Source organism: Cottoperca gobio, chromosome 9 (genome assembly GCF_900634415.1).
Source record: "Cottoperca gobio chromosome 9, fCotGob3.1, whole genome shotgun sequence".
Lineage (NCBI taxonomy): Eukaryota > Metazoa > Chordata > Actinopteri > Perciformes > Bovichtidae > Cottoperca > Cottoperca gobio.
The window spans coordinates 4,686,650-4,710,962 of NC_041363.1; the positions used below are offsets into that span (position 1 = coordinate 4,686,650).

The 24,313-nt window shown below is 43.3% G+C and overlaps 1 protein-coding gene across 1 annotated transcript in view; it reads left to right on the top strand.

The window, feature by feature from the left end:
* The window catches only part of rimbp2b (RIMS binding protein 2b), a 76,454-nt gene that overhangs the window by 32,269 nt on the left and 19,872 nt on the right, over positions 1-24,313 (top strand). The window contains 10 exon segments of the mRNA XM_029439018.1: positions 3,186-3,269; positions 11,237-11,326; positions 14,562-14,684; positions 16,044-16,148; positions 18,425-18,475; positions 21,286-21,490; positions 21,989-22,137; positions 22,802-22,881; positions 23,481-23,590; positions 23,671-24,313. The exon segment at positions 23,671-24,313 is cut by the window's right edge and continues 224 nt beyond it. Of these exon segments, the coding sequence (XP_029294878.1) occupies positions 3,186-3,269; positions 11,237-11,326; positions 14,562-14,684; positions 16,044-16,148; positions 18,425-18,475; positions 21,286-21,490; positions 21,989-22,137; positions 22,802-22,881; positions 23,481-23,590; positions 23,671-24,313 (1,640 nt within the window).

Here is a 24,313-nt window from a genome sequence, read left to right on the forward strand (position 1 = left end):
TAGAGATGGCTGTGGAGGCTCTTATGCATGCATTTGCATTATTGCCACTGAGGCACGAATGCGAGATCCAGCCCAAGGGGATGGTCTTTCTCATCTGTCTTCATCTGCTGTGCAGTAAACGCCTCTTCACTTATACAGGAGCTCATTACTCACAATGGCAGCCATTTGAATCTTTTATCAGAGGGATTTTTAATTGAACATTGGCAAATGTGCTCCAAACAAATGGGCCTCAGCAAGCCTGAGAGCTGTGTGTCTGTGTGTGTGTCTGTGTGTGTGTGTCTGTGTGTGTGTCTGTGTGTGTGTGTGTGTGTGTGTGTGTGTTTGCAAATGTGTGAGTGAAATATCCATCGTGTGTGTTGTAGCCGTCTGGTTCTGAGGACAGTACACATTAGATACCAGCCCACATGGGAGATGGCAAGCTGTCTGCGGAGGCTCTGTGTGATTCACTCAAAGGAAATCATTAAGAGTAAATGTGTCACAAGTCTATAACTGTGTGCATAAGTACACTTTTTTGAACTTCAAAAAACTCCAATCTCTTTCCATAGCTTATAACGCTTCTCTCATCTTTGCTTGTTCTTCTGTTGACTGTATCGTCAGCCAGAACTGTGAAGTTTTAGGAATAAGGGACACCATAGAAACTACAGTTACAAAGTGGCTAATGTATCTCCCAGCTGAATAAGTAAAGGAATCATCTCTCAAGCATGAATCTGAAACGGCAGGGGGTTTCTTCTGATTTTTTAGTAGAGATACTAACGACACACTGGAACTCTCTTTATTGCAGCTTTTGGTTGGATTGTTTTGTCAAACGTTTGCCTCAGCAGATGACTCACATTCTTGCAAAGTAATCTTAATTTTATTCATTTCCTGTTTACCCTAACTTTAAACAAATCCCAAACATAAAAGAACCTGTAATTCTAAACCCACAACTATACCTTTTCTCTGAACTCTTCATCCTTATTGAGTATTTAATCCTTCAGAGGACATTTATTTTCCATATATTTCTGCCCATGGGAGGGTTTTAGATCTTAAAAGGATAGAAATATGTGTGTTAACACATACATACAGTTTAACAGGATCATTGGTGGACCAGCTACGACAGATAAGGGGTCAAAGATGTAATCCTACCACAGCAATAGCCTGGGGTGCAGCGCCACAAGGTTGCAGATCTCCAAAGGGTCAAAGCGTCTTCCTCTTCCTTCCATTCGTCCTGCTCTCTGACCTTATTGCTTACAATCCTATTGGATATTGTCGGCACTCGCGGGTCAAGAGTAGAACCAGCTTATATTTAATAATAAACCAAGCTGTGAGCGTTTCTGTGATGAAGCGTTTCTCACATGCAGCATATATTGTGTGCTGTGGGCTTCTGGTGGCTCCGCTGGTGCTTATTTTAGTCTTGCTCAGGGACACGTGGTGCCATGTTACCAGAGTGTGTGTGTGTGTGTGTGTGCGTGTGCGTGTGCGTGTGCGTGTGCGTGTGTGCACTGGTAGCACACACTGACACAGATAAAATCCTGTTTAATTCTATACGCTAATCTTGGAACATCCAGCTGCACTTTCACTCCCCTCCATAGCAAGGCAGTTCTTCATACACTGATGGAGAGCTCAACCTGCTGATGAACATAGGATCTGGTTGGTTATGCAACACTTTTGTGTGTTTATATAGTTGGCTATGCATTAAATAAATGACCATAAAGAAGGTGTGCATTCTCCATTTAAACAGGTATATCTTTTACTTTTCAAAGCGTCTATGCTTGGCAGAAAGTAGATTGTAGACTGATGAAGATATGCAGAACACACACAGGATATCCCACGTCTCCTGTTTTTGCTCTTAGAGAGAAGCCGGTGGTGGTGGATTCTCTGGAGAAAGCAGAGAGACTAAACAAGTGGCCCTTTGTGGAAATTGTGGCAGACTTAAGTCATGTTTTGGCTCTAATCGCATATTGTTGTAATTCAGCTGTCAGCTCAGTTAGCAGGCGTTTAAAAAAACCTCATGAGGGAATATTATGTGTCAGCTAGGCACTGGTTGAACCTTTTATTATCATAAACTGACAGAATGCAATCCACAGTCCATGCACAAACCTATTCAAACATTTTAGCTTCAGTTTATATATTCGTATTAATTTACAGGGAAGACAGAATATACTGTTTTTTTCAAAGAAATTCCTGAACACACTTTTCTAACCTCTATATAAGATCTTTTAAATTGACGTTTGACGTCATCAATGTAAATGTCTTTCCAATAGTTCCAGACGTACAAAAGATATATTCTCAAAAACATGTCCCTGAGAGGAAAGGCACCCGCAGGGAGAACAAATATGCAAGGTGTGAAAGGAAAGTGAAGATTTTACACAGAGTATAACTAGCACATGTGCAGAAAAAGCACAGGTGTGATTAATAACATTAATTAGGGGCCTGCTGGTTTACTTAAATGGAACAGAGCCATCGTTAAGGTTATTAGTTACATCTCTGCTTTTCCTGCTATGACAAGTAAGTGACCTCTTCCAGAACAAAGGTAAATACACTCAACAATATACAAAGGTGTGAGGTTTTTCAAAAATGTAGGAAGTTAAGTCTCAGCTCCTATAATAAGTCTGTAATAAACTGTGTAGCCAAAATACAGACATTTAAGCCCTTAAGGACAAAAATGCCCCCATTTAAACCCATTACATGCTATTGTCCTGGTTTCCACTGGGGTTATTGCTGCTGTATTATGGGGTACATTGTTTGACTTAATGCATCAAAATAAATGTTGTTTCCTGTAGCAGTCATGGCAGTTCTTTAAAACTTGTTAATTTACAATGACTCGATGGCGGGCGAAAATGAGTTAAGGCTTTTTATAACAGCTTTTTGTTTGATCCTTTTCATCACATTATTCCTGGAGGACTACACCCTACATTACATCCTCAACCTTTGAACCGCAGAATCATTCCAACCTCCTATTTGTTTTCCGACAGCGAAAACAATTTGTAATATCTATTAGATAATCTCTGAAAATCTCTGTCTCTCTGTTGCACACAGACATGCATCTACACAGGATCGCACACACATACACTCACACACTTAAATACTGCTGAATAATGAAATGTTCCCGCTCCCTATTGCCCTGCCTAGTTTCACTGAGTTCTCTCAGGGAAGCTTCTGTTCCTGACAAACTATAGCAGCTGTCCTTTCTTTTCCCTCCCCAGGAGACTGAGATCAGCACCAGAAGGAAGGAGTGTGAAGCACTTGAGGCGGAGGTGAAGAAAAAGAATCAAACATGTCAGACTTTGGTAAGTGCTCCGAAAATATACCCTGGCCTCTGAGCGATAGGATGGAGGCTAACATTGATTTGTACCTGAGAGCCTTGCCTGCTATTATCACACAACAAACATCCCATAAGAAAACGAGTGGCGGTCTCCTGTAATGATAGCTTGGTTCTCAGGTGCTGATGTGAAATTGAAAAAAATGGGAGCATGATGTTGTGGGTTGGGTTGGGGATTGCGTTTGAGCATCAGAGATACACTTTTCAACAGTTAGTGTTTATGCACAAACACAGAAATACAGTGTGTAGTACGATGATGTATATCAGGGTCCTCGGGCTGTGGCTATATTGTTTTTCTGGCTTGTGTATGCACATGAGCTCATGCAGCTCCCTGCTGTTATTTAAGTATACAGCAGTGCACAGCACCATGTGTGTTTTTCAAGGAATGGTCACCACTGTAAAAGGTCAGAGATATGTTACACAAGTCTTGTATTTTCATATGGTGTTTGATGCCTTTTTTGAAGGACATTTTCTCACAGTGGCCCAGAAATGTCATTCTGCCTGCTGGAGTGGCCTTGACTCAGGACAAAAGGCAAAGAGAAGGAAAACAAGATGCGGTAGAGAGAACCAGCTGAAAAGCAAAGAAAGAAATGCGCTTTTTCTTTTTTTACATGCCTCATCTTGACGCTTTGGCGATGCGTTATTTAAATAAAGGCTGTGTATGAAAATATATGTATGTTTTTGCTCCGATCTTTCATGAGTTAAGACTTTTTATATCCACACAATGTTTTGAGGGAGCATTGCTATGCTGACTGCAGGAATGTCCACTAGAGCTGAAATAAATGTTCATTTCGCTACCATGAGAATTTCTAAGAGTTTGGTCGTACATCCAACCGGCCTCACGACGTCGCCTGACACCATCTGCCCATGACAGCTGATGCAACAGGTGGTTTGCAAAACCAAAGAATTTCTGCACGAACCGTCTCAGGGAAGCTCGTCATCCTCAGCAGGGTCTGCACCTGACTGCAGTCCGTCATCGTAACCTACTTCAGTGAGTAAATGCTCACCTTTGATGGCGTTTGGCGCTCAGAGTGCCTAATAAAAGTCTTTTTTTCAAGATAAAAGTGCACATTCTAGAGTAGCCTTTTACTGGGACCAGCCCTCGGCACACCTGAGTATATATATATAATAATCATGCTGTTTAACCAGCACACCTGTCAGCTGGATGGATTATGTTGGCCTTATTAACATGGACTTTTAACAAGTTTGTGCACAAAATAAGAGAGAAATAAGCATTTTGTTGGAAAAGGATCTGAAAAATGAGAGCGTAAACTAAAGCAATGCGAAGCAAGCTGTTAGTTACCCGGTGGGGTATTTTACCTCTTGTGGTGCTGCAGAGCAATGTTTTGATCAGGGGGTTGGGCTGCAATGTAGGCAGGTCACATACGACTGTGGTGCTGGGGAGGACTTGTAGTTGGAGGCAGGCTAAATGCTAAGCACGCTGAAGTAATCATTGACCAGCAGTAGCAATTATTACTATGTTGTACTTATCTTAGTGGGGAAACATACTGTACTTTACTCTATCAGTCTCTCACAGCAGGAGGACATCAGACTTAGCACAAATACATGTGGATGGTTTTAGCATTACAGTTACGGGAGCCCCACTAAGCAGACTAATCACTTTATATTATGTTATATCGAGATGGAGAGCTCTGCTCCGCTTCTGTTCAAGTTTATTCTGAGACAGAATAACATCTTACTGCTATGATGATCCAGTAGTCGTTGTCAAAGTGGGGTCCCCACGGGCTCTGCAGCAAAATGTTGAGTTTAATTTCAGTTGAATTCACTTGAATTTTAGAGAATGTGTAAGTGTAGACATGTGTTGGCCTACGGTCCGTGGTTTGGGAGTCGGGGGGGAAAAAGCAATACAGGGAGTTGCATGACGCACTACATAAAAGCGATACATGTTTGTAACCTGTAGAAGCAGAAGTAGGCACAGAGTAGTGCAGATGGCCTGGAGTGAGATTTCTCCTATGAAAGGCAGGAGCTGGAGAGATTCAGCAGTAATTTAAATGGCACTGTTAGGTCCAAGACTATTTGAATTCATTCCCTCATGCCCCCAAGCCCTCTTTCTTTAGATGAGCTGTCTTTGTGTGTGGCTCTCTGCCCTAAATAAACCCTCCATTAGGACTGTTTTTCTTTGCTGCCCTCCTCTCACGTTCCCTGCCCACAGCAGCACTTCCCTACTTGCCCATTGTCAGCCCTCTGAGTCCGTGGGGAAGCTTCCCAAAGGACACACTGTCCCCAAATGGCACGCAGAAATGGCAGGCTGGTCTCCACAGACTGCAGCATAGCTCTTATCTCCTCCTGCACTGAGCTCCGAGAACAGAGACACAAACACAGACAAGACCAATGAACGCTATTGTGAGAGGATGGCGAGTTGACAGTAATGTCACTCCCTGTTGGGTCTTAACTGGCTCACCCCTCAGTCTCTCCTCTGTTCTTCTCCTTCTCAGGTTTAAAGTGAAGACTGCACGTATAGAATTCGGTGCAGCTGTTAGCCACTCTGCTGGTGGATTTTTAACAGTCTGTTTACCAAACACTGAAAGCATATGCAGGAATATACACGTTCATTCTTATGTCTTTTAAAATTCCAGCTGCCATGTCTCCTCATAGTGAGTTCAGCTGTGTATACAAACACTGAGTGTGTGTGTGAGTGACAGTAAAACAAGCCATCTGGCACCTCCACCTTCCTAGGTGTTTGGTATATAACCACAGATCATCAGAGGAGCATGCCTCCGCTAGCATTTAAGGCCTGTTACCATGGCGACAAGCGTCTGCTGTGCCAGCGTAGCTCCAATATATATCGGTGCTAATCGAAGATCAACGCTGAGGCAGACAGCGGGGCGGACTCAACAAGTGCAAAGACTGGACTGTGGAGCTGTCCCGCTATTGTGCTCAAATTTAGCTCAATAGCCGGTGGCGATGGCTGCCGCTGTCGTCAGCCTCGCTTTCATTATGAGCTGTTTGTAAGCAACAACACCTTCTGTCAAAGGCGGGATTGGCAGCTCTTATTGCTTGGACACATGGCACGGTATGTGTCACCACAGAAATGTCAGAAATCAATTTAGATATTGAGTCTTTGCTCTTAATGCTTTTTTGTGTGTTGCATTTCACACAGTATATTCAGAATGCATCCTGTGAATGTGTTGCACCTCTTTGAGACGGCTTGTACTTAATGTTTGTGGTTTGTTTAGTGATGCGTGCACCATGGTGTGCAATGGGGAACTTAAGCTTAAACAGTTTGCAGAGGAGCACAAGCGCTGTGTAAGGGACATATAGTATGTAGTTTTACACTACACCCTGCAACTTAAACATTTCGACGGTACACTGGATTTCACTTGTTTTACTTTTTTGGCGTCTTTACTTTACATTTAGCCGACGCTTTTGTCCAAAGCGACTTACAATAAGTGCAAACAATCACGAGGATACGACTCCAAACAGTAAGAATCTTGCAAGTGCATTAGTGAATTTATTTATTTATTTCGCCACGGTGGATTGCCTACTCCGGGTAGGGAATGAGCCTTTACCCCAAGTGAAGGAGTTCAAGTACCTCGGGGTCTTGTTCGCGAGTGAGGGGACAATGGAGCGAGAGATTGGCCGGAGAATCGGAGCAGCGGGGGCGGTATTACAGTCACTTTACCGCACCGTTGTGACGAAAAGAGAGCTGAGCCAGAAGGCAAAGCTTTCAATATACCGGTCGATCTTCGTTCCTACCCTCACCGATGGTCATGAAGGCTGGGTCATGACCGAAAGAACGAGATCACGGGTACAAGCGGCCGAAATGGGTTTTCTCAGACGGGTGGCTGGCGTCTCCCTTAGAGATAGGGTGAGAAGCTCAGCCATCCGTGAGAGACTCGGAGTAGAGCCGCTGCTCCTTTACATTGAAAGGAGCCAGTTGAGGTGGTTCGGGCATCTAGTAAGGATGCCACCTGGGCGCCTCCCTAGGGAGGTGTTCCAGGAACGTCCAGCTGGGAGGAGACCCCGGGGAAGACCCAGGACTCGGTGGAGAGATTATATCTCCTCTCTGGCCTGGGAACGCCTCAGGATCCCCCTGTCGGAGCTGGAGGATGTGGCCCGGAGAAGGGAAGATTGGGGTTCCTTACTGGAGCTGCTGTCCCCGCGACCCGATCCCGGATAAGCGATAGACGATGGATGGATGGATGGATGGATTTCGCCACGGTGCTGTTGAAACAGGCGGGTTTTCAGTCTGCGACAGAAGGTGTGAAGACTTTCTGCTGACCTGATATCAATGGGGAGCTCGTTCCACCATTTTGAAACCAGGATAGCAAACAAGCGGGTTTATTTGAGGGGAATCTGGGTCCCCAAATGAACTCATAAAAGGTTTATACATCACAATATTCCTAATTGAATGCCATGAAAGGTTCAGAGCCACAACGTACCTGTAATATGTAGTAGCTGTGTTTACATGGACCCTTATATTCAGAATAACAATGCTTTATTTAACCTCCTCAATCGGGAAGACGCTGCACGATTTGAAAGGAATTTTCAATCGGGTTGAGAGCGATGATGTAAACCTTTGATAATCTGTTCAATAGGAACATTTTAGCGCCTAATAACCATCTAAACGCTTAATCCGATCGTCTCTCCCTGGTTGGAATAAACATATTTGTTCTGCACATGTTTGCCCAACGTTGGGGTAACATTAGGTGATTTTCCCTCCATATTTGTGCTCAAAGTTAATACCGTTTAAATTCCAGTTATTAACACTATGGATCAAAGACTTGTGGCTGCGTTTTGAGGCCTTGTTGTTTAAAAAACAACATTCATCCTCATAATTATTAAGATCAGCTCCGGCTCCAGCTGCGCCCGGTGGAATCCAGGGCGCTCTCCCTGTGTTTAAAGACTGCAGGAGGAGCATGTGCTGCTGAGATTGCTGCTTAATTAGCAAGAACTGCAGAAATGCAAATATTGTTCCCTGGACACGATGTGGGTCCATCTTGAAAATTGTATTATAATCTATCTATTATCTATTAACAGGCAGAAGCACTTACTCTCCTTCTTTACTCCAAGTCATTGACTGAATTGAATTTTCTCAATAAAGTTGAAGAAAACCCATTTTCTTCTGTTATATTTCCGGCAGATAAGACGCTTCACAGCTTTTGTGCAAGTCGGAAAAAGTTACGTTGTGATTAAACGCTCTGCGGCGTGTAAAGGCGCATCTTATCGGACCACTTTATGTAGCGTCCACGTAAACAGATGGACTCTCTAATCGGAATGATTTCAATCTGGTTGAAGAAATATTGCCCATGCAGCCGCAGCTCGTGATAATGGCTGCCGTTTGTACGGAACAAGAGCAAATGTTGCTGCTTACACTGAGTCTACAGAGCGGGGAGTAAGTGGGTGAAATGTTTGCTTTGCTCCCGTGTTAAACGGCGGAGTTGATTCATCTGTCAGGCTTGTCGAAATTAAACGCACAGCTCAGGCCCACCAGACTGAGTCAGATCATGTCTGGACGAAACACAAAGCTGCCTCTGCGCTGCTCAGACGGACCCCAGGCCTCATCGTATTGTTCCAATACTTTCCTGTTTATCTCGACACAATCATTGTGCCGTTTTCTCTCTTTGCTTACTAGATTGTATTTTTGTAAATATCACAAATTGCATATAGTAGATTACAGTAAACAACGTCTATGCTGGTTATCAGTTACACTTCATGGAGGTTTTAATCTTTTTTTGTGTGTTTTCTGTACTGTTATCCAGTCTTTAAAGCATTACAACTCATTAGTCAAACTGAATTTATGTCGCGTACATTTTCTGTTTACATTGATGTTAGTATTCAAAGCAAGTCTCAAATGGCAATTCACACCTCAGCAGAAAATCTCAGCTGAATAATGTTGGAGGCAGCTCAATGTAGGCCACAATTTATTCTGCATGGGATTCTCTCCATCACTGGGCTCACAGGCTCTCCATAAAAAATTGTCTTGCCAAGGGATTATGACGTATACTGATCTGTTTAAAGCTTTAACACGTTGACAATACAGGACAAAGAAACAGCTGATTCTGTGTTCAAGACAATTTGGTTTAACATCACTACGTGTGTGCTGTCGCATCCACATTCCAAAAACAAAGGATTTTAAATGAGGATGGCAGTCATGTTGAAATGCTTAAATCAACAACAAGCTTTCATTTCAAAAAGTATTTCAGTCCACTGTTCTCATCAGTGTGCATACAGTCTAATGTGGGCACTAGCTGTTTGTCCTTCAGAACGAACACCTGGAGGCTTAGCCGGCCCACATTAGCTCCGAATTGAAGGATCAATGGATATGAATAGGAATGCTAATGCAATCTAGTGCTTGTACGGGAAGCATTAAAATTGACTGGACACAATTGATGCAGGTTGAAATGCCAATAATATTTTTAGGACGTGACAGAAATGAAATGAATGGGAAAGCAGCCGATCTCATGTGTGACGTTGGTACTTTCTTCAGGCTCTACTTATCACTGCTCGTCCTTGACAGTATTTCTTCTCGATGGTGTGCATATGTAATTACTGCAGTTGTGTTCGTGCAGTTATTGAATGTTAGAAGTAGTGAGTAGTAGCAGTCATATTTAAACTAGTATGGATAAATAAGGACACATGTTTTTGTGGATTTCCTTTATTTATACATATTTGTTCACAGGCCAGTCGAGTATATCTGTAACTGCCCCGATGGTATAGCTGGTGTACGTTGATATAAGGTATAAGTAGTGTTCATTAAGAACAGGCGGTGTTACGCTGGGCTGCGTTGTTGTGACACGGCCGTGTGTCTGGCGTGTTCGGCGTATCGTCTGCGTCCTTCGAACGCTCACAATTTACCCTTAATTTATATCAACCTATTGCCGATGTTTCGTACTCGCCGGCATACGTTTCTGCCATACGGATGTGTGTGACAGGGCCTTTACATCCTCAAGATAACAATGTCAGAACATATTAATAGCATTTTACTGATGCATTGGTTACCAAGTTCTCATTTTAATTTGGTTTTAATACAAATCTGTGTAAAAAGCAAGCGGCAACCTCCATCCCTGAAAAGTGCCTTAAACAGCAGGTGTTCCTAATGACATGAACGCTGCTGGACTCAAGTGTCCCGGTGACAGCACTCTGAGCTGAAGCAGATGCATGTAATTCAGCCACCATTCATTTCATGATTTACGCCTGCGATTCTCGTACTGTGACTAAATGTGTTCTGTGAAAAAAACCTATTACCTCGACAAGCACCTCATTTCTGGTGTGCATACAGCAAACGACTCTGATTTTACAATGCTTCATGAACAGCATCAACATGTCCTTTTACTTTACTTCTGTCCCCGTTTGCCGAAACATTCTTCATGAGTAAAGCAAACGAGGGGAAGGAACAGGCTCGCCATTAAGAAGCACTGTATTTACAGTAAATGTATCGTGCATGAGCCAGTGGGTTGGTTAGCTCCCGACAACAACAACAACAACAACAACAACACTTGGGCTACATGCTGCTGGAGCTGCAGTGAATTGCACATTTCAGAGAACTCTCCAGTTGTCATTGCAAATTGCATCCACGGCACGCCTCACAACTGTTGATTGAATGTAATTAAGTGTTCCTCCTCTGCAATGAAGGGATTGCTTTTTACCCTCAGCTCGACACAGAGTGGGGGCTCTTTGATTTACATCCACTCACAGAGGGTTTGAAGAAGAACATTTTCATGGTTTCTTATTACATCTGTTCCAGTAGATCGACATCGAGTTGACATAATAGTATTACAACGTTATTATTGTTCCACTGTAGTGGCTAAAATGGCAGCTTCTATAACGTAGAGAACCTGGAGCAGTCTCCTCAGCTGAATAATGCATAGGCTATCGCTAACAACATGCTGCGTTTGAGTGCCGTGCTCTGGTCGAATCATGGAGACTTCTTGGGTTTTTAAACGTTGTTTTCTTTCTGCCTGTTTTCTCTAGGAGAATGAGCTTCAAGATTTCCTCCAGGAGAACAAGCACTTGAACCTCCACTTGTTCAACAGTAGCCACAAGACATCCGAGTATGAGAAGGTAAGAGGTGAAAAGGCCTCGCTATTTTCTTTTTGACTATATCCTTGTAATAATTGCATGCTCATATCTGCCGTGCGAGCGGACATGTTTTCGGCCCTGCTGGCAGCGCGGCTCTTTGGATGACAATGTTGGTTCGTCTGTCTGTTGGTCAACCACTTTTGTCCAGACTGAAATATCACAACTATGGGATGGATTGACATTCATTGTCAGCAGAGGATGAATCATTGGGACTTTGGTGATCCTGACTTATTCTGCAGTGCCACTATTTGTTTTGTGTGAAATATCTATATAGACAATAGGCTCCAATGTTCACTTATTTATTGCACCTATGTCACACAGTGTGTGTGTGTGTGTGTGTGTGTGTGTGTGTGTGTGTGTGTGTGTGTGTGTGTGTGTGTGTCCGTCCTGTAGGGTGCAAGCTATTTATTGGTTTTTCATAGTCTGCCCACCTTCACTTCAGCACCTTCCCTATCTGGTTACGTTCATGGTTCCCAGAGGGGGATCATTATAACTTCTGTTATCCCCTCAATTTTTCTTAAGCGCCACAAAGAGGCTGTGAGTGACGTCAACTATTGAATGGATTGCCACGATATGTAGTACAGGCTTTCATATTCCCTCAGGATTGTAGTAGCTTTGCTGATCTTTTCCTATAGCGCCACCATCAGGTCACAATTTAAAATGTCACTCTCGTCAGCCTCAGCTGTACTTTGGGTTTGGTGCTAATTATTAAATATTGGCATGATAATGCGCTAAACTAAGAGGGTGAACATAACACCAAACATCGGCATGTTAGCTTTCTTACTGTAACATTATGCACAGAGCACCGCAGGGCCTAACTGCAGCCTGACAGAGCTGCTAACGTGGCTGTAACGTGGCTGCTCTCAGTCTTTCTTCGCAGGTCACGGCCTCTGTGGTCTTAACATTAACTCTCTATCAGATGATTTTCTAGGTCACGCTATAACTTAGCCAAAACCGCCCTAGGATGCTGGAGAGATGGAGCTGTTTCTCTAATTCTCGGCATGTAAATGACAGCAACAAGCCTCCAATTCTATCGAAACACCATCGCCTTAGCCCCAAGACCTCAAAGGCCTTCAGAGCTGATAGCAAGTTAACGTAGACCAACAAACAAAGAGCACAGCGCCTCGCTCTCTATTGACAGGGAGGCAATTTCCTGGTGGAGCTGATTGGCAGGTAGTTGTTGTTGGGCTGAAGAAGGGTGGGATGCTGGTTATTGGGTGGCTCCTGGAGCAGCTATGCTGAACTGTTATCACACTGACGGATATGAGAGCAGCAATCTGCAGGGCAGTGCGGATATTAGCCCTCGCTTACAGCCTCGTGTTCTGATCCCTATCGTCTCTGGATGAACTAGGAGGGGCTACAAACGGCACCTCCCTCTACCCCGTAATAGACTGTTGACCTGCTTCTGCTGAATCCAATATAGTTTTGTTCGATCCGTCTGCATTCGGTGTGACAGTCGCTCCTATCCATGCTGATAGTTTGTGCTGTGGAGAGGCGGGCAGCTCAGAGGCAGTCTCACTGGTTTGTGTTTGTGTTTTGCTTTGCTGGTGTTTGTTGAAACGCCCTCCTCAAGGAATCATTAGTCATTCATGGCTGCTCTGTGGAAGGGGCTTTGCCACATTACGGCGGCAGGAACCAGTCATCTTGCTGCTGATTAGGGGGCCTTTAAAAAGCTGATTGAAAAATCCTGCCTCTAAAGAACCAATACAACACTGAGGGAAACGGATTATAAAGAATATGTAGAAATAGAAATAGTCACAATTGTCATATATTGTCCGTAATGGCAGTTCATTGGTGTTGAATTGCTTTACAGGTTTCATATAATGTGCAATTGCTTCAGTCAATTGAATGCGTAGTGCTTGGTTAACAATAAAGATTGAATAATGTATTAATGTTTTGGTCTACAGCCATGGGAGTAAGGCTGTCAATTATGCATTATCATAATATTTAATGGCTTTTATCACCGAAACCAGCAATCTTCCACGTGTGGCCCGTAACAGTTTCTGCCTGTTTTTAAATGCTAGGAATGTTTTAGCTGGCATTAAAGCAAATTGTTGTTTCAGCAAAGTGCTTAAAAATCAACACTGACTACCAGGAACCAAGGGACTAGCTGTACAGTTAAACTAAATCCAACAGCTCTACATTTATAAAGCGTATTATGATCGGTTTGGGAAAGTGCCGTTGAATCGGATCATGCTGAATGGTGTTAGAATAAACACTTCTGCAAGTGCTCAACCTATATTATTTAAATGAAAATAATATCAGACAGCTGGTTATCATTTGTCTTCTTCTAACTCGTTGCTATTTTTGTGAGATGATGACTGTAACACCTTCCATCTTTAGTTCCTTAGTGTCAGTCGGAGGGAATTTGCTAATTAGCAAATGTGTCATTTTGCTACATTGACTTTTGCCTCCCACCACCCTGTAGTGACTACACTGTTATAGTGTGCATTGATGCATTTAACGTAAAGACTTGGAAAGCTTGTACGGTTCAGTAATGGTACGTGTTTTGAGTCCCGTTTAAAGGTAACCTGTGGTATTTTTGACTGCTCGTTATAAATAGTGGATCCCCATTTTGTTTTGAGTGACGCAATACATATTCCTGCAAATGGTTTCACACTATTACGCTAACTGTCAGGTGGCGGTAACGTGCCAAATGTAGTAGCAATGCACCAGCGAATGCAGAGAGGAGCAGACTGCAGTTAGCCCACATGGATGTAAACAATGCAAGTTTTAGGTTCATTATAAAAAACAAAGGCTTTGCAAAGGTTCTCCGACGAAAGAAAGGCATTCAAAAAGTTGTTATCATCGAGGATACACACAATGCGTTACGATGAGAGCGACGAGAAGACTCCACAGTGTAGCTTTTAATGTCTCCATGCTGCAAAAACCCAGGCAGGAACACCTACACTTAGGTGGTTCCCAAACAAAACAGGAAAGGAGTAAATGTACACAATATACATTTTTCCATTTTGTGCCTACATTCTCATCACGAACACTATATCTGATCATTTTCAGATTCAGACGGTGGCATTGGTAAATGGGGAAATCCTGAAAGCGTAACCTACGAGAATTTCTCTAAAGGCTAGAAATCCTCTTTGGGCATTGTGAAAAATATAATGCAACCAGCCTGGTTTTACCCAAAGCAAAATAAACTGTAGTACAGCTGCACTCTCAAACTCAGTCTCTTTGCTCCTTGCTTATTCTGTCTGCACAGGTGAAGTCTGAGTATGCCCAGCTCAAAGAGACCCTTGGTGCTGTGACGCAGGAGAGAGATTTAGCCCTGTGGGAGAGGAACCAGCTCCAAGGCAAACTGGAGAACCTAGAGCAGGTGCTCAAGGTGAGGAAGCCAGCTCCAAGGGCAGATCTGACCGCACTGTCTCTCAGTACTGTGTGCATTTCTAGTTCTAGTAGTCTGTCTATCCTGGGATCCTTACTCAGGTGTTTTTATGGAGCCTAACCCTTTTGCCAGTACCCCTTCTCCTACCTGTGCTACACTGCCTCCATCTGGTTATCTTCCGCTATACTGTCTAATGTCCCTGACATGTCTGTTGCCTTCCAGTGTCGTGTTGGAAGGTCTGACCAGGAGCTCTGAAAGAGTAGAAGCTTGGAGCAGTCTGCCCCCCTTTCCTGTCCTATTCCACCCTTTCATGTTGTCCTACCCTCCCTGACGTTTCCCTTTCCCCCTTCCCTAACCCTTTTCCCCCTGCTAGATTTATAAGGTATCACTGCTATGTCCATCTGCAAGGGAGCAGTCGTATTCTGAATGCTTTCTGTCCACCTTAGTGGCTGTGCTTCTCTCTCCCTTTATCCGTGGGCTGCTTACCAGAGATACGTTCACCTGGCTATATGACCACAGCACTGTGGAATGTGATTTCTTTTTGCATGAGGCAGGACAAAGAGTTTGGCTTTATGATGACGGGAGGGGGATGAAAAGGAGATAAGAGACAGACTGGGTCACCCTTCATGATGATAATGTCACCTACAAGTTTGATGACATTACCTATCTTAGACCTTAATTTTTACTGGCATGAAAATGTCATTTGCTTCTTTCACCTGACAGTGTCACAAGTATTCACATGTAGTGGGAGCAGCGATGTGACTGGATGACACGGACACATTGTGTTATGAAGAGCCTAGCATTCAGCCCACCTTTGTATTGTATGGCTTCTTTTGTTGTGCTGGATGACCACAGACAAGTGAGCACGCTGCGGAGTTTGCTCACCCTTTTCATGTAACGTAAAACCCCTGTATTGATCATGCAAAGACAACTTTTCAAACAGTCCCAGTAAGCAGACTTCTAACGGGTATTGTGTTACCTAAAGGGGGCAGCAAACCTAACTGTGTTTTTGTTCACACAGCATCTCTAGTCCTCTTCCATAAGCACCTTTTTGTGTAACAGATTTGCTCTGATCATTCGACATAAACTGTTCTCACATGGCATAGTTTATGTCTTTCTTGTTTTTAAGGGTTTAAAAGTCAATACCTCTGTATGTGTGATGTGTGTGTGCACTTGTAACACCTGTGTTGTCTCTTAATGTGGAGTACAAGACTGGAGATGCATTTTGTGTTAGCTCAGTGCCGTTGGATTTTAGTTCCACTAACAGCAGCCCTCTCTATGCTCCCCCCCCCCCCCCCACCCCCCTCCCACAACCCCCTCCCCCTCCCGGCTCTCCACCCCTGCACCCCCTGCGGACAGCATATGCGCGAGGCTGCAGAGCGGAGGCAGCAGCTAGAGTTGGAGCATGAGCAGGCCTTGGCTGTACTCAATGCAAAGCAGCAGGAGATTGAAGTTCTTCAGAAGGTAAGGGAGCTCAGGTCACTTATCACTCGCAGCACCAGAGGTTTGGGCTTTTTCTTGTTTGTGTCACGAGTCAAAGAGCTTTCTGTTGGGCGCCGGTACAGTCCAACAGAGATGAAAGTCAACTCAAAGACTGTATTATCGAGAGCAGAGAAAAGAAAGTTTCTCCCTATAGGCTGTAGCACTCATCTCTCTCAACATTTTCATCACTGGCACACTAGAGCTCTCCCCGTGCAACCTCTTAACCCCATCCTTCAGCTGTCTATCACTCTCCAAAACCCTGAGTGCTCAACATTTCAGGCGCTCTCCTCTTGTTTGTTACAAGCAAGCAAATCAAACATTCAAAACCCAAAGTAGATATGACACTTTTTAGAGGCTTGCTTAAAGAAAAAATGCTGGCCCAGGCCATTTGATGGTCGGGCCTCCTCCTCTGTGCACTGAAGCTGACTGTAATGTCAAAGCAAAGCCAGCAATGGCTGAGATTGCTGATAGTGTGAACGTGATAGGAATTGTCACCAAATGCCTCCTCTAGAAACAGTTTGTGTACCCCAGTGTTGCTGTTGCTGCAGTGTTGCTCTAACTTCACAGTCAGCCTTTCACAGGCAGAGTTCTCAGCTTTTCTCTCTCTCATTAACAGAAGCTCATTACTGCCTTATCTTCCTTCAGACACTGGCTGCACTCTGCATTCTCCTAAATTAATTGCCTGCAAAGTAGATTTATGAAATGGTAAAGTCCACAGATGCTCTCATATTCATGTGGAACACTTGTTTTTCCTCAACAGATGTTTCTAGTTCCCATAAGAGAAATGGCATGTATTATGCTCCGTTTCTATACAGTTCAATGCTTCTATAATACCCCAAACCTCATTCCTCCTGAATGCACAAGCCTCCTTCATTTGTTATTGATGGAATGTAATTTAGCATTTGTTAAAAAGTGTTTGCACAGAGCCTCTCTGCCAAGTCATTTGTCTGCGATATAACATAAACAAGAATTCAAACATACACCCTGGCAGCATATTCATGGCTTTGAATGTCCATGTACAGTTACTCATCACCTAAAGAGAAATAATAGTCAAGGTCACACCTGCAATATATTATAGCAACAAATAAATCTGGTTTATCGGAGTACGAGACAACTGAGATTACAATGTCAGGACAGTTTACACAGATGAGGGGTCTCACACTCAAATGACTTGGGGGGGGCCAGAGGCCAGGTTGTTCTTTCCTAGTGGGGGCACTTAAACACTCTATCGCAGCTTTCTGCGTGTACGTGGTGCCGGAAGCAGTTGCATTAAATACCATAAAAGAAAAATAAATCGTCCACTTCTCTTGACACGGTCGATGCTTCACATCAGTCTTTCTTTTTAGCTATTAGGGTGTCAGGTAAGCTGTGACGAGTCCTGCTGGGCACTGCTAGAGTGCTGCTGTACGTATACTGCACATCATGTTGACAGTTTGCCGTTTTATGGCTGAGGCTCTTTCATGGCTGGCACCAGCAGCTTTCTGGAGGCTCTGCTGTTGCATGCTAACTGCTCAGGTATTGCCTTGTTTCATGTCTTTGTGCTAAGCTACACTAAACAGTTGCTGGCTGTAGCTTCATGTTTAACAGACAGAAGTGAGAGCAGTATTCACCTTTTGGGCAGGAAAGCACTGGAGTTTTATTCCTTTAATGCAAAATAAGAGCCCGTTTTAGCCGGTGTTAAAACCGGTGTTATAGCTAAAAAGCTAAACGATGAAATGATTTCTACGTTTAGGAAAACGCAGGTGAATGAAAAAAACTAAACTTCTATTTGTGGGCCGGGTGTACATTCTTCTTCGGTCGGATCTGGCCCCCGGGCGGGTTGTTTGAGACCTTTTGGTTTAGATGCTCTCAGGCAAGTGGTCTTCACAGGTAAGTGTAGTAAACTGACTTGATTATATTAACTTTGTTGCATGCACATAACTGTTTCATGTTGCATAACTCACTGTTTTGACAATTAAATATGCTTTAAAAAAAATAATAAAAAGGTGAAAATGGTGCAAGAAAAGCCACAATATCTTGAGCTATGGTCTAATCAAAGCCACCGTTGGAACATTTCATAAAATGTGAGGGAAAGAAATAAAAGCGATAACTTTCATCCTTCATCGTGGCGTCACATGACAGAGATGGTGGCTTTCTTTTCAACCGTTTTCACCCTGAGCACCAATGAATGTAAAAAGCCTTTCAGTGGCGTTTTAAACTGAAACTTAACTGCAATATAAATGAAAGTGAACTGAAACCCTGCACCCTGTATTTCCCAGGCTCAGGTTGAGGCAAAAAAGGAACATGAAGGCGCTGTCCATCTGTTAGAGGTGAGCGTCTGGACTCTGGGGGGGGGGGTTGACTGTGTGCTTATGTGGTTGCTGCTGGAGGATGAGGGACTAGTCAGCCCTGAGGCAGACCTGTGTACACCCACAGACATCTCCTGCTCTTCTGGACCTCTCTACATGAACCTTTTATGCTCTTCACTTCTCATGTTTTAAGATATAAATCCAATATTGTTAAATCGACACATTTAAACTTAACTGAGTTGTTTAAAAACAGCTTTTCTGAATGGTGAATAAATTGTAAAGAACAAAATGTCACCGTCTGCCTTTAACTATTATTTCATCTACAAGTGTCAAAGCAGACGTGTATGAGTGATCACATGTGTAATTGTGCTTTATTTCTTTCCAACATCTCTTTTTACTGAATGGGTGTTTGTTTATGCTTATACAGAACCACTTGGACAGCATGCAGGTATTTCAGACTTGTTTTTATTTATTTACTTGATATATATTTGACACCTTTCCCAGTATAGTCACTGATGGTATACAGTACCCCCATGTTTACTTTGGCCCAGGAGCTATGGCGATGTAACGCCGCATTACAAACAAAATGCTTCATCACAATCTAAAGTTTTGTATTGATGATAAAAAAAAAAATATACAAGTGGTACTCAAAAGGTAAAAGGTAACGTAAAGCATACATCAGTTCAGAACTAATCTGATGTGTGCTCTTTGCTTTTTGGTTTTCAGAAATATTCAGGGCTGCTTCTTTTCTTGGGCTTTACTACCCACTGAGCTCTGTTTCACATTTCCCATCAAAGCAAACTCACAAGTGGAGAGCTTTTTGAAAGTCTGGACTGACAGCATAAACTGGAGGTCTTTCTGACTTGATCATAAAGACAAATTCAGCGACACTCGCTTAACAATTGATGAAAAGATTCAGAATATGGATCGACTTCAATTAAAGACGAATGCCTGGGGCCTCACTGACCGACCTCAATTCCACATAATCAAAGCCCATCAACACATTGAGGTGTGCAGATTTAACTTCATAACATCAAACACGTGTTAAAAGTGTGTGTTTTAGATGTGAACCAATACAAATATCAGGGTACAATAAATGAATGCAGAAAATCTATTTAATTTGTAAAATAAATAGCAATAAAAAGTCTATGTATTGCAGATATTTTATATAAATAGTAGTCATTACATCTATATATTGATGCATACAGTAGATATTTGCCTTGTGTTAGACTGTATTGTTATCAAAGGATCCCAAACAGCCATGAATGTGATGCTTTTTGGTTGTAGCATCGCATGTCTAATATTCAGCATGCGTTTTAAAGACTGTTAACTTGCCGTACAGCTGTGAACTGTATGATGCAATTAATACTTATTAGGGATTCCTTTGTTTGTCTGTCTGCTAACAGCATGTTGTGTCCAGAAACAATCTGTGTGCATGAAATGGCCTGTGTGGGGGGGGGGGGTTCTGTGTGCTGGGCAGTGCTAAACAAAATTCCTTGAGAGCTTCAGTGTCAGATTGTCGTCACTTTGAGAGTAAGAAGTGATGATCAATCATTCAACTTGAGGAATAATACTCAAGCTCCTGGAATTTATATTAAACCTGCCAAACATTTATGTTCAGTTTGTGCTGTTAAGTTTCCTTCTCTTAAAGTATACGGCTGGTGGTATTTCATATATTTGTTATTGTTAACAAATCCAAAGGTTTCCACGCGTCCTTGAAAATAGTTTTTTGGGGCCTTCCATTTAAGTATTTTGTGCAAGACTATATACATGTATTGTTTTGCTGTGTTAGAGGAGCCCTTAGTCTGCCATCACTAACGCAGCAGCTCCCTCTTTCATCAGTGTTGTAACAGTAAATAGCTTTAATGTGTTGGGCCTGGAAAGTCCTTTAAAAAGTCCTTGAATTGTATTGTTAAAGATGTGGCAACCCTGATATTGACCAACCTCCCTACCCTGCATGTGGCTTTCAGCCCAGAGTCCATTAAATCCCAATCAACATGTACATCTTTAAAAATAGATATTCTGTATTGTCACAAAAACATATTTTATCCCCCAAGTAATCCCCCAAAACAGCTAAGCACTATGTTTAGCAAGCGTTCCTCAAACACAAGTAGATTTTCATTTGCCGGGGACTATTTCCAGCTGCAGATTAATGCACATTTATTGCTCTACTGAGTATTTAAAGCAGCAGGATGATGTACAGTATGTGGGATTGACTCAAAATAACCCATAAAGCCCATGCTCCTCATAATGAAGGCATAACGTGGCACCCAGTGCAGCCGTGAGGCGCATTGGTGTGTGTTGGACAACGATGGAGCTGTGACACAGAGGAATAAGATATATCAAGCTACACAGACAATTAGTGTTGGTTTTGGTCTTTTCAAGGGATTACTTGACTACAAGAACAAATGTAGAATATTGCCAGCCTCATGCTCTAAGACACCGTGCAGGTTGGGTATGCATACTGCCTTTTTTTATTTTCAGGCATTATTAGCATCAACTGTATTTGTGCATGTGTTCTACTTTCAGCAGTAGTTTTAAGAGGTGTTTCTCTGCAGTGATTAATCCATATGTTAAGAGTCCTAAAGTAAATCTTATTCCGAGTTCTGTTTGTGTGTAGACAGTAGACGTATAGCATCTCATACGAACCTCCTGCGTGTACTCTAGTATTTCTGTGTGCAGAATCTTCCGTCCTGCATCTTGTAGTTTCCTTATTTTTTCTTCTGTTGTTTTCCTTTCTCTCCCTGCCCCCCCCCCCCCTCCCCGTCTGTCTGTTGTTCTGTCTCTCACTCACTCCTCTCTTGTTGACTCTCCTCCCTCACCCCCATCAGGCCAAAGTCCGCGAGCTGGAGGAAAAATGTCGGTCTCAGACTGAGCAGTTCAACCTCCTGTCAAAAGAGCTGGAGAAGTTTCGGCTCCAGGCCGGGACGTTTGATATCCTCAGCACTGAACCCTTAACTGTGTGTGGATCCCCTGGATCGCCCAACAAATCCCTCTCACAGCTCCTTAATGGACTGGCTGCCCCCATAGGAAAAGGTATGTCTATGTTGTTTATTCTGTACACATCTGTGTGTCCGTCCAGGGAGAGGGATCCCTCCTCATCTGCTCTCTCCCAGTTAATTGGTATTTTTGGGGGGAGTTTTTCTTTGTTCGCTGCGAGGGTGTTAGGACAGAGAGGGTGTTGTATGCTGCACAGATTGTAAAACCCACTGAGGCCGTATACATGAAATTTGATTGATTGACTGATGAAGTAATTATTTTTTGTTTATTTATTCAATTAAATGTGTTTTGTCTCTCTCTCTCTCTGTCTCTCTCTCTCTCTCTCTCTCTCTCTCTCTCTCTCTCTCTCTCTCTCTGTCTCTCTCTCTCTCTCTCTGTCTCTCTCTCTCTCTCTCTCTCTCTCTCTCTCTCTCTCTCTCTCTCTCTCTCTCTCTCTCTCTCTCTCTCTCTCTCTCTCTCTCTCACAAGTTTGATATTAGTTCTGTTGCATTGTGAGGTGAAGCTCTGATGAGAGAAGTTTTGTTTGCTCCACAGGCAATGAGGCTCCAACAAGCAGATCTTTGATATCTGAGTTCATTCGACCGCTGCAGATCAGTGGAGACAAGCCCGAGCTCCTCTCTGTCAAGCCAACATTCCTCACTCGCGGTCGAGTCAGCAGTCCAGCACGGGCTTTCCTCTCTGAGGTAACTGACAGTGTCTGTTTTTATCCCATATGGCTTTTTGCTTTATTGCACGCTTCTTTATTTACACTTTGCGTAACATCTATAGAAAAAATGGAGTCTGACAAACTTCAAGCTGCCCTAGACAACGAAAACGACAACGTGGGACTGCATTAGAGAAGAAACCCCATCAATTAAGAGGCTTCATTCAGCCCAGTTCACTTTCCTTTGTTATCCTTTAGTATAGAATGTTAGTATGTTTGGGCTGTACGAGACAAAATCCATGCAAGATTGGCAATGATGAAAACACTTTTAGTGGCTCAGGAGGTAGAGTGGGCGGAGGGTCGGTGGTTCGATCCCCAGCCCCTGCAGTCAGCATATCGAAGTGTCCTTGGGCAAGATACTGAAGCCTAAATTGCTCCCGATGGAAGCAAAGCGCTGTATAAATGCAGTCCTTTTTAGTGCACAGGAAGTGAACATTTTATACAAAATAAATATCCTGTATATTGTGAGCTTTTTTCGCAGACACTGGGATTGACAGACGTAGTATTTTTGCTTTTAAACTGTCTCTGAACATCTTTACATTTTCACCTCTCTGGTTTTCTGAATATGAGATGAAAGGTGAAAACACACATTTGAATTTGATGATGAAAATAGGATTATTTGTGTCTTCTTTCGCGTTCTCTAGATGGACAAAGAGCTCAGCTCAACTACCAGATCCAAACCCAGGTTCACAGGGAAGGTTCGTCTGTGTATTGCTCGGTACAGGTACGTATGACCAACTATTCACGGCGTATCTCGTATAACACTGACAACAAATACAACATCTTCCTTACATTTGTTATCAGGTATTCAGAGTAAGTGTTAACAGGAGCTTTGTGCTAATATAACACAACTCTCCGAACAGTTAAAGGTCCTAAGAGAGGCTGATAATTAACGAGCGAGGTGGCCACAGATCCTTTACGTACATTTCCTTTTTACAGTAAACTGAACCTGCTGCTCAGTGTAGACAAGTCATGGTTCAAATCTTGCTGAGATTATTTTCTTTCTATCGCAGAGCCTGAGGCTGTGGTCTTAAAGATGATTCACTGTTTCTATCTCTAAAGAAAATTACCTGTCAGCACAAAAAATAATTGGAATCCTCAGAGCACAGATATGTGAAACAGGGCCAGAGCTTTCAATCCACTTTCCTCAGCGATCTCATGTTTGTAAAAAAAAGACAAGAAAAATAGAAACAAACTTCATAATTTAAAGCAGCACTCAGCAAATACTTTAGCCTTGACATATTAGAGACTTTGAGTGGTGCAGGGTAATTGTAAAAAGAACACTTCTGCAGTTGAATTGTTCATGTATGTTTTCCGCTGTAGTTACAATCCTTATGACGGGCCTAATGACCATCCTGAGGCAGAGCTCCCCCTGGTGGCAGGGAAGTACCTCTACGTTTACGGGACAATGGATGAGGATGGCTTTTACGAAGGTCTGACCTGCCTTGTTATGGTTTAATCTGTTATCCTTCATATCACCACCAATACCAACTATCTGCTTTTTGTTTCTCAGGAGAGCTGCTGGATGGACAGCGGGGACTCGTCCCATCCAACTTTGTGGAGTTTGTTCAAGATGAAGAGAAACCCTCTGTCCAACACAGGGACACAGTGGCTAAAGAACATGGCTACCTCAACCACAGTAGCCTGGGGCCTCAGAGGCTGAAAATCGGAACGGGAACGGGCATAAGCCGCCTGCTGTCTGACAGTAAACTAGACTGTATAAGCACCAGCAGCTTGGGCATGGACCTCCTGAGCTCCTCCAGCAACGGGACAGGAACCTTGGATGTCAGCATTGACGAGGTCGGTGAAGACATTGTGCCTTATCCCCGCCGCATCAACTTGATTAAACAACTGGCCAAGAGTTTGATTATTGGCTGGGATCCTCCTGTGGTCCCACCGGGCTGGGGCTCCATCAGTGGCTACAATGTCTTGGTGGATAAGGAATTGCGCATGAGTGTCCCCTACGGGGGCAGGACAAAGTCTCTTCTTGAAAAGCTCAATCTGGAAACCAACACTTACCGTATCTCGGTGCAGAGCATCACTGACCGGGGCCCGTCGGACGAGCTCCGGTGCACTCTGCTCGTGGGAAAGGACGTGGTGGTAGCACCTTACTACCTGCGGGTGGACAGCATCACGCAGGTCTCTGCTGAGCTCTC